At 66.1% G+C, this 9,643-nt stretch overlaps 4 protein-coding genes across 4 annotated transcripts; 3 read left to right on the plus strand and 1 right to left on the minus strand.

Annotated features, from left to right (window-relative positions):
- Positions 1 to 309: 309 nt before the first annotated feature.
- Positions 310 to 1,737, plus strand: AMSG_00255 (uncharacterized protein). The gene has a single exon (XM_013907660.1). It carries the CDS (start codon positions 476 to 478, stop codon positions 1,544 to 1,546), a length of 1,071 nt encoding a protein of 356 aa, XP_013763114.1. The 5' UTR covers positions 310 to 475; the 3' UTR covers positions 1,547 to 1,737.
- A 445-nt stretch (positions 1,738 to 2,182) lies between these two features.
- AMSG_00256 (AGC protein kinase) lies at positions 2,183 to 5,631 on the plus strand (the record flags this gene model as incomplete). Its single annotated transcript, XM_013907661.1, has 2 exons — positions 2,183 to 2,453; positions 2,553 to 5,631. 2 exons carry the CDS (start codon positions 2,183 to 2,185, stop codon positions 5,192 to 5,194), a joined length of 2,913 nt encoding a protein of 970 aa, XP_013763115.1. The 3' UTR covers positions 5,195 to 5,631.
- AMSG_00257 (uncharacterized protein) lies at positions 5,403 to 7,592 on the minus strand (the record flags this gene model as incomplete). Its single annotated transcript, XM_013907662.1, has 2 exons — positions 5,497 to 7,592; positions 5,403 to 5,417 (listed from the first exon to the last, which is right to left on the minus strand). The coding sequence occupies exons 1-2, from the start codon at positions 7,570 to 7,572 to the stop codon at positions 5,403 to 5,405; spliced, it is 2,091 nt and encodes a 696-aa protein (XP_013763116.1). The 5' UTR covers positions 7,573 to 7,592.
- A 383-nt stretch (positions 7,593 to 7,975) lies between these two features.
- Positions 7,976 to 9,406, plus strand: AMSG_00258 (uncharacterized protein; the record flags this gene model as incomplete). The annotated part of the gene is made up of 1 exon (XM_013907663.1): positions 7,976 to 9,406. One exon carries the CDS (start codon positions 7,976 to 7,978, stop codon positions 9,401 to 9,403), a length of 1,428 nt encoding a protein of 475 aa, XP_013763117.1. The 3' UTR covers positions 9,404 to 9,406.
- Between the last annotated feature and the right edge of the window lie 237 nt (positions 9,407 to 9,643).

Genomic DNA, 9,643 nt, shown 5'->3' on the forward strand with positions numbered 1-9,643 from the left:
TTCGTGAAGGGTATGTCTGGAAGCGCGATGCATCCCCGGAGTCGATTCCCCCGATCATCAAGTAGGTTTTCCACATATATTTTGGGAATCTACCATGTCTTCATCATCGCGAAAGAGCGTATCGGATTGGATTACATCATAGGAATTCAACACACACCATCGAATCCGACCAGGTTTTGCATCGGTAGAGGCGCCCTAGGTTCACCCGACTGCGCTCGACGCGCCCAGAGAGCTTGACGATTCTTCGATAACGCGAGGCCTAAACCAGCAGGTCCACGAGTTAGACACAGGAAGCGGGCGGGGGGGGGGGAGGGGGGACTGAATGGCTTGAGATTGCGATGGGCAGGCATCTGGGAGGTGGCCGGGTGTGCTGTCGGCTGACAGGCCTTGGTCATCGGTGCCAGGGTGTCAGCGTGGTGGTCATCGCGGACGTGGACCACCTGACGCCAGACGGCAGGAGACGGTAGGAGAGACCATGTCGCGTGACTCGGTGTTCTCTCTGACAGAGGTGGCCGATGTGGGCGAAGGCGAGGGCAGGCCACTGCCACGGCCGTCGGTGTACACGGCGGCTCTGCTGAGGGAGGCGTTTATGGCGGCGGCGGCGAGCGGAGGCGACAAGGCCGGGTCTGACAACGGAGGCGCCGGCGGCGGAGGCGGAGGCGCTGGCGCTGGTGGGAGTGGCGGCGGTGGTGGCGTTGTTGGGACCGGGATGGTGGCGGGGGCGGGAACGGCAGTGGCGGGGCCGGTGGAGACCAGCGATGGCAGAGCGGTTGCTCCGCCGCCGGACGGGAAGGGCGAGCTGCTTCTGCCGGTTCGCGACCTGCCGCTGGCGCTCAAGCTTGTCGGATACATGGACGCTGAGATCCGCGGCATCGTTGCTGCGTATCCGGAGCGGTTGGGAAGGCTGGCGGCAGATCTGACCAGCAAGGCGGAGTCGGGCGCCGGTGATGATGGCGGGCAGGCTGGCTTGGCAGCGAGTACGTTGTCTGTACCGGAGGCGTCCCCGCGGCGGCTGGTGGTTCCAGGCATGGGCGAGCTTCGCGACCTGAACAACTCGTGGATGCACTTGCTGGCGGAGCGGAAGCAGGCGCAGCGCGACGGCAGCGGGTCGCCACCGCTGATCAGCGGCCCACATAGCCCTCGAAGCCCACGGAGCCCGCAGAGTCCGCAGTCACCAGGCTCGCCAAGCTCGCCGCCGCATACAGCCCGGCAGCGAGGGAGGCGGTCGCGGGCGCCTTCGATCAGCGTCGACAATCCGCTGACCTTTGCCGAGTTTTGCCAGTTTGCCTCGGGCTCAATCGCGCCATCTCTCTCGTCCGACTCTGTTCTGGAAGCCTTCCGGGTCTTCTCGTCGGCGACGCAAGAGGCCGGGCTTGTCCGCAAGCGCGAGCTGAAGAAGCATCTTGTGCACCGGCTCGCGGGCACGTTTTCGGCCGCCGAAATCGAGGAGGTCCTCTCGGAGTTTTGCCCAAACGCTTCTGACTATTTTGACTACGAGGCCTTTACGACCGCGCTCTTTGATGCCGATCCGTATCCGACGAGCTGACGGACCGGGCGCGGCGTGGTCTGCCTTGAACGCACGCGCACATGAGTGCGGCTGATGGGATGGAGCGTAGAAGCGTCCTGCCTCGTGGACCAGTAGCCACCCAGCCCAGGCCGTGGCCCGTCCCGGGTGCCAGCCAATTAATTGCCATGCGTCGTACGTGTGCCGAGTGACGCAAAAAGACAGGTTTCTGCCACATTTCCAGGGAGAGGGCATGGCAGGGCAGGGCAGGGCATGGCAGGGCAGGGCAGTGGTATCCGGGTAATAGGGTGACTATTTTGACTACGAGGCCTTTACGACCGCGCTCTTTGATGCCGATCCGTATCCGACGAGCTGACGGACCGGGCGCGGCGTGGTCTGCCTTGAACGCACGCGCACATGAGTGCGGCTGATGGGATGGAGCGTAGAAGCGTCCTGCCTCGTGGACCAGTAGCCACCCAGCCCAGGCCGTGGCCCGTCCCGGGTGCCAGCCAATTAATTGCCATGCGTCGTACGTGTGCCGAGTGACGCAAAAAGACAGGTTTCTGCCACATTTCCAGGGAGAGGGCATGGCAGGGCAGGGCAGGGCAGGGCAGGGCAGGGCAGGGCAGGGCAGGGCAGGGTGGAGTAGACTCGACTCCCGTGGACAGACAGGCAAGGATGTCACGGAGTGGACGGCTAAGTGCGGTCCCGACCAAGGTTGCGGCTGTGGCACCGTTTGGAGTGGCGGTGGAGGCTGTCCCCGCTCGCCTGCTGGAGGGCAGGACGGGGGTGGCCATGGTGGTCCACGAGGCGCTGACGGCTCTTGCCGGCGCAGACATGTCCAACTCGGACGCCTTTGACTGTGTCGGCTCCCGCCTCACCGCTCTGCGTACAAAGTTGTTTACAGATCCTCCGCCGCATGGACTAGTCTCGTTGCGCATGCTGCCGCGTACGTGGTGGGGGGAAGAGGGAGCAAGGGAGGGGAGGGGAGCGGCCAGCGACTTCTGACTCACGGCGAGCGAATGGGCGGGGGCGATGGGGGTGACAGACACGGCTGGGCCTGCGCAGCTCATGGGGGTAGTGCGAGTGTATATGGACGAGTTGCCGCTGCCGCTGGTGCCTGCTGAGCACTATGAGCTGGTGATGAAGCTGTGCGAAGAGCCTGCGTCGCCGCTGCGGACGGTCAAGCTGCGGACGGTGCTGGCGACGATCATGTCGTGGCAGGGCCGGCAGCTTCTCAAGGCGGTGGCCCAGGTGCTAGCACATGTGTGGCAGCAGTCGCGGGCGGTGACAGCCAAGGCAATGATGGACGCGCTCGGCTGGGGCCTCATCCGGCCGTCGGCAGAGGCGACACGCGACCAGGTCCGGCGGAACAGGCGCGGGCGAAGCTTTGTTCGCACCCTCATCGACGAGTATGTCCACGATCCGACGGTCTTTGCGCCACTCGACGCCGATCCAGTCTCGCCGTATGTGGCGCTGGCGGTGGTGAGCGCAGGCAATGCGCTCGAGCTCGGCACGCCGCTGCTTGTGGTAGGGACACCGGGCCAGCTCGCGGCGCGCGAGATCGAGGGCGAGGTCCGCGGCGAGGACGCTGCCGGCGACATTCACATGGTGGCCAAGTCCGACGTAACGCTTGCGTGGGAGTCGCACCAGCCAAAGGTTGTTGCCGAGGCCGCGGCGCTTGCAGCCGAGGCGATGCAGCAGCAGCAGCGGGCGCGGGCGGCGTCGCGCTCCAAGCGCGAGTCGATTTCGCGGCGCAGGTCACAGCGGCGCTCGGTTCGGCTCTCGGGCCTTCCCACCGGGCGGAGCAGCGAGGGTGGCGGCAGGTCGGCCAAGTCGTCGCCGCGGCGGCGGAAGAAGAAGAAGCTCGGCATAGAGGTGACGGCTGTGCCTATGGACGACATGTTTCTGGTAGACAAGAGTGTAATGGACAAGCTCTCGCTCAAGCTGGAGAACGAGACCATGCTTCGCGAGGCGCTCGAGGTGCGCGTCAAGGAGCTTGAAGAGCAGGTCGGCAAGTACGCCGACGTCATCGAGCTGCTCTCGGACCGGCTGACGGTGCTGGAGGACGGCCCGCTTGTGGGCTCGTCGTCGTCGCCGTCGCTCGACGACTCGGGCTCTGTCCTCGACCTTCCTCCGGTCTTTATCTCGTCGGCCGACAGCGGTGGCGGCGGCTCTGCGCTGCTGGTGTACTACAACGACGCACCGCACACGCTCGCGGTCTCCGAGTCGGACACGGCCGGCGATGTGGTGGCGCGGTTTGTGGCTCAGCACTCGCTCCCGGGCGATGCAGCGCAGTACCGGCTGTACCAGCGCGAGGTCGACGGCGAGGTCGAGGCGCATTTGCGCAACTTTGAGGTCCCGCTCCGGCTAGTGCAAGAGTGGGAGAATACCGGGCGTGACCGGGTGCTCCAGCTCGCGGCCATCGACGAGCTTGAACGGTCCGAGTTCAACACCTCGTCGGCGGTGGTCCGACTTGGCGACGATGGCAATGCAGTGCTGTCGCCGGCGGTGAAGCGTGGGCGTGCGTCGTCGATTTCGGCGGGAGCGTCGAAAAACGCCAAGCGGCGGTCGATTGCGGAGCGCAAGCGCGAGGCCGAGGCGCTGAAGGAGGTGGCGCGGAGTGGACCGCGGCCAGGAGTCAAGGTCTCGATGGACGACTTTGACCTCATCAAGGTCCTGGGCAAAGGCACGTTTGGCAAGGTCTTCCTCGTCCGCAAAAAGGGTAGCGAGACGGTGTACGCCATGAAGTCGATTTCCAAGGGACTCATCATCAAGCAGAAGCAAGTGGCCAACACCATTGCGGAACGGCATGTGCTGCAACGGACGGATCACCCGTTCCTCCTCCACCTGTACTACTCGTTCCAGACCAAGGACAAGCTCTACTTTGTCTTTGACTACGTTTCGGGCGGCGAGGTCTTCTTCCACCTCGACCGCGAAGTCAAGTTTGACGAGGCACGGGTCAAGTTCTACGCGGCGGAGTTGACGCTCGCGCTCGGCTATCTGCACTCGCTTAACATTGCGTACCGCGACCTCAAGCCGGAAAACGTGCTCATCAAGTCGTCTGGCCACATCTGCCTCGCCGACTTTGGCCTGTGCAAGGAGAACGTGACGTCGGATGACGAGCTGCTGGAGATGTGCGGGACGGAAGAGTACGTGGCGCCCGAGATGATTTTGCGGGTCGGCTACGGCATGCGGGCCGACTGGTGGGCGCTCGGCATCCTGGTCTACGAGATGCTTGTGGGCGAGCCGCCGTTCCAGCACGATGACCGGAAGGAAACGTTCCGGCTCATTCTCCACCACGAGCTGCCCCTGGACCCGACTCTGTTCTCGGAGCAAGCCGCGGCCTTTGTGGGCTCTCTCCTTGAGCGGTCACCCAACTACCGCCTCGGCGGCAAGGGTGGCGACGTTGACGAGGTCACTGCTCACCCGTGGTACGCCGACATCGACTTTGACGCGCTGCTCCGACTCGAGGTGAGCCCGCCGTGGGTGCCCAACGTTGCCGGCGACGACGACACCTCGATGTTCGACGAGGAGTTTACTTCGATGCGGGTCTCGGACTCGCCACCGCTGCAGGCGCATTTGCTGGCGGGTGTCATGGATCCGTTCATGCGGCGGGCGTCGTTCGACTACTCGGCCGGGCGGACGCCACCGATTCCGCGCGGGAACTCGCCGCTGGGCAAGTCGTGAGCTTAGAACGCCATGTATTCGCCCGACGAAGAAGCCGAAGAGCCGTCATCCAAGCCCGGCCCGTCGTCAGAGCCAGCCGGCGGGCGCGGGGTGATGTGCGGCGAGCCGGACGAGTTTGACGAGTGCTGGCCGTCGAGTGCGGCCGGCTCGGCAGGCGCAAGCGCCGGGACCGAGTCGGAGGCGAGTCCGAGCGAGGCGTCGAAGGCAGTCACGTCCGAGACTGCTGCGCCCGGCGACGGAAGGGTTCCGGAGCCGCGGCGACGGGTGAGGGTACCGGCCCGGTCGCGGCGGAGCTGGAGTACCACCTCATGGTAGTAGAGGCTTGCGTCGGGCGATGCAGGAGGAGAGCCGGAGAGCAGGTCCGAGACGCAGACGGAGCCAAACTGTGGGTGTCGGAAGGGCCACGGCAGGAGGGCCTTAAAGGCGTCGGTGACAAGGACAGAGTTGGGCGGGGCGAGGGTGAGGAGGCGGGCGGCGTGGTCGACGGCGGCACCAAAGGCGGTGTAGCGCTTGGCGGGACCAAAGGCGCCGGCGACGACGAGGTCGTGGTGGAGGGCAAAAGCCAGCTCGGTCGGCCGCCCGCCCGTTGACGCCAGCAGCGGCGCCAGCTTGGGATGGGTGCCCAGCGAGGCGGCAAAGTCGCGGACGAGGAGCGCGGCAGTGAGGGCGCCCGAGGCCGATAGAGTCGGCGATGCGCGGAAGAATGGCGGGCCCCAGACGGCGACCAGATCGCCGGAGCCGACAGTGGCAACCACGCCGCCAGTTGCCCAAATAATGTCTGACACGCCCGAAGTCCAGACGTCCACAAAGGTGGCAAGCGCGTCGGGAGTGGCCAGAAGCGTCGACGAGAGCGAGGAGGCGTTGGCGAGGGCGCAGGTGAGGACGGCGACCTTGGCTTCTTGCGGCGCAAGGAGCGAGGCACGCTCGGGTGCAGTGAGGAGCTCGCGAACGATGTCGACGGAGAACCAGGTGGAGAGGCGGTTCCACTCGCCGGAGCTGTTGACGATGCGGGTGGAGATGGCGTCGACGTAGCGGTCAAGCACCTCGAGATCAAAGGTGCCAAACTCATCGCCAGAGACCTTGGAGGCGATGCAGAGGCCGACATACGCCGAGCCCTCCCCGCACACCGGCTGGGCCTCGTACGAGTGCGAAAAGGCGGATCGGAACTTGGCGAGCACCGGCTCGACGTCAAAGCGGGCGAGCGACTCGAGGTGCGACATGAAAAAGTCGTGGACCGAGTACTCGACCGGCGAGATAGCGGCCTCGGGCTGCGACGCGCCCGGCTCGAGCGTCCGCGAGTCATGGACGAGCGAGCCGGAGAGGATGACTTTGTAGTGGAGCGTGTTGAGCGAGTCGCCCTGAAAGGTAAAGGCTAGGACCATGTTGGCGATGGGGACGGCGGCGAGGAGGATGTCGGTGGCGGCCTGCAGGCCGTCGGAGAGGACCGGGAGCTTGAGAGCGTCGGACATTGACTTGGAGACCATGTGCTTGCGGCGGAGCGTGGCGATGGACGCCAGGTGGTTGTCGAGCTCCTCGACCCAAATGCGGAGCAGGGCCTTGGCCTGCAGGATCTCGGCCTCGACGAGCGCGGCCGAGAAAGAGAAGGCGACCATGCCAAACGACTCGCCGGCGACGTCGATGACCTGGCCAAGGAGGGTGAGCGGCGTGCCGGTCGGCGTCTCGCCGCGGTCGACGTACAGTTCGCCGTCGCCGAGGCGCATGGTGGCGGCGTAGACATCGGCGACCGGGACCGGCCACCAGACCGAGACGTCGGCAACCTCGGGATCGATGGGGATGCACGCTTCGGGATCAAAGCGGCCGTGTGGCGGGGTGGCGGTCGCGCCGGGAGCCGAGTACACAAAGGAAAACGAGGAGAGGACCAGCTGCTCGTTGTAGGTCCGCAGGTGCGCGGCCGAGGCGCCGAGATAGTGGCAGGCGAGACCGACCACGGTCCGAAGAATGTGGCGCAGCGGCATGCGCTTGTTGATGGCCTCCTCGATGGCGCGATCGGTGAGCTCGTTGAGCTGGACCAGGCGGACCATAAACTCGAGCTCGGCCTCGAGCTGACTCGCCCGGTCAACAGGGGTGAGGCTGGGCGAGGAGGGTGAGGTGGGCGAGGTGGGTGTGTTGAGGGTGGCATTCCGGAGCGAGGGCAGAGCCGCAACCACAACTTCAGACACCGATCCCCCTGCGGCCTCGTCCTTCCCGCCGTCGTCGCCATCAACCAGTGGCTCGGCTTCAATCCGCGGCGAGTCGGCTGGCGAGTGGCGCGACTTGCGCTCGCGGTCGTTGGCCCGGACGGGTAGCGGCGGGAGGATGGGCGCCAGGGACTCGCCCGAGCTGCCTGGTGCCGTCTGTGTGGACTGACGACAGCCCATGTGTGTGTGAGGGGAAAGTGAATGTGTGGTGGTGGTGTGTGCGGTGGTGGGGTGGTGGTGGGGTGGTGGTGGGGTGGCGGCGTCGACAGGTCGGTGATCGCCACGGGACGGGCGCACGGCCAGAGCCAAGTCCGACTGATGGATGGATGGATGGAGGGATGGATGCAAGGATGGTGGCCGGGACTGGGTGGGATGAGGAAGCGGAACGGAGTGGGCGCACGGAGGTACATGGTACATGGTTGCTGGATCAAGTGGTCTCCGGCGCACCATCGGTTGCGCACCCCGAGTCGCAGCACGGGTTGCAGCACGGGTTGCAGCAGATGCGGCCCGAGACTCCAGGCGGCAGCTGCGGGCTCAAGCCACTCGTCGACAGTTAGGGCGAGGCGGCGAGAAGAGGCAGGACATGCTCGAGTCGCTCCCGACCGAGCTGGTGCTGCTGGTGCTGGAGTGGTGCGGACCGGTCGAGGTGGCGCGGGTAGGACGGACGTGCTCGCGGCTGCGGGCCATTGCCCGCGATGCGCTGCTGTGGGGCCGGATCCTGCAGGGCATGATTCCGCGAGCGACCGGGGTGGCGGTGGATGCCGAGCTGGGCCCGCTCGACGAGCTGTGTGGCAGCATGGTGCGTGCGCGGCGACGGGCGTGGTACTACGGTATGCTGCGGTCAGGAGGGCGCAAGCCGGCCATGTATGCGGACGAGATCGACGACGACGACGAGGTGCTGCGGCTGGCGGACGCGCACACCAACGTGGTGGGAACGGCACGGCTTGGCTCCATCAGCCACGTTGAGGTGGTGGGTCGACAGGTGGTGCTCGGCGCCGAGGCGGTCCATGTGGCCGATCTGGACACGGGCAAGTGCCGCAAGGTCGGTGCGCACTTTTCCGAGATGAACTCGATGGCGCTGTGGGGCGACGAGGGTGTGGTGTCGGCCGGCGCCGATGGGCGAGTCTGCTTTACTGTTCTCGGGAGCGATGACGGGCCAAGCCACGGCTGGTCGGCGGCGTGCAGTGACGACTGGCTCCGGCGGGTTGTGCCTGTGGGTGGGAGGGCGGTGGCGTCGTCGCGGGCCAAGGAGCTGTTTGTACTTGACGCCGAGACTGGGGCGGTGACGGATGCCACAGCACAGCTGGATTCGATGGCATGGACACTCGCCGAGTTTGAGCCGCAGACCGTGGCGTGTGGCTCGGCGGACGGCACAGTTGCAGTGTGGGATCTGCGGGCGTCCCTGGCTCAAGGCCCAGCGGCGGTGGCCAAGGTCTGCTCCGACATGGTCTCGTGCCTTGTGGAGATGGAGAACGGGTGCGTGGTGGCGGGCGGCTTTGACGGCAGCCTCGTGACGCTCGATCCACGGGCACTGACAGCCGGGCCGTGTGCGGTGCTGCGGTCGCACTCGGCGCGTGTGCTGCAAGTAGAGGCGTATGCAGGAGGAGTTATCTCGTGCGCAGCCGATTGCAGCCTGCTGCGATGGGACGGTGAGAGCACGAGGCCGAGCGTGGGATTTGAGACTCCTGGGGCGCGCGGGTGGCAGGCTGACGACGGAGACGAGGGCGTGGGCGCGGCGGCGATGGCGTCCTCGCGCCCGCTGTTTGCACAGGCGTTTGCGGTAGCGGCGGACGCGGGTGTGGTGGTCGCCAACGCCGCCAACTCGCCGCAGGTCGGCGTGTACTCGGCGGCGACAGGCCACCTCCTGCACAAGGTTGGATCGCGCGGCCCGATGGCGCGGACCACGCTGCCAGCGGCCAACGACGACGTGCTGGTGACAGTGACGAGCATGTTTGTGGTGGCGTACGACGTGGCAGGCATGGTCGCCGAGTCGGTGCTTGGTGTGAAATGAAAGCGCGTGCGCGCGTGTGTGTGTGTGTGTGTTTGGCGGTGATGAGGTGAGCGGAGCGAGCGCCTGTTTTCAGAAGGCTGTGCGCGCGTCGGTACCCCAGCTAGAGCCGTTGGCGGCGCTGGGCGAGGCCGACCGCTTTGGCGAAAGGGCCATGTACGCTGGAGTCTGCAGGGCCGACGGGATGCCGCCGCGCGGAGACTCGAGGAGAAAGACGGCCCCGAGGTTGAGCGGCTGGCGGCG

Source organism: Thecamonas trahens (assembly GCF_000142905.1).
Source record: "Thecamonas trahens ATCC 50062 unplaced genomic scaffold supercont1.1, whole genome shotgun sequence".
NCBI lineage: Eukaryota > Apusomonadida > Apusomonadidae > Thecamonas > Thecamonas trahens.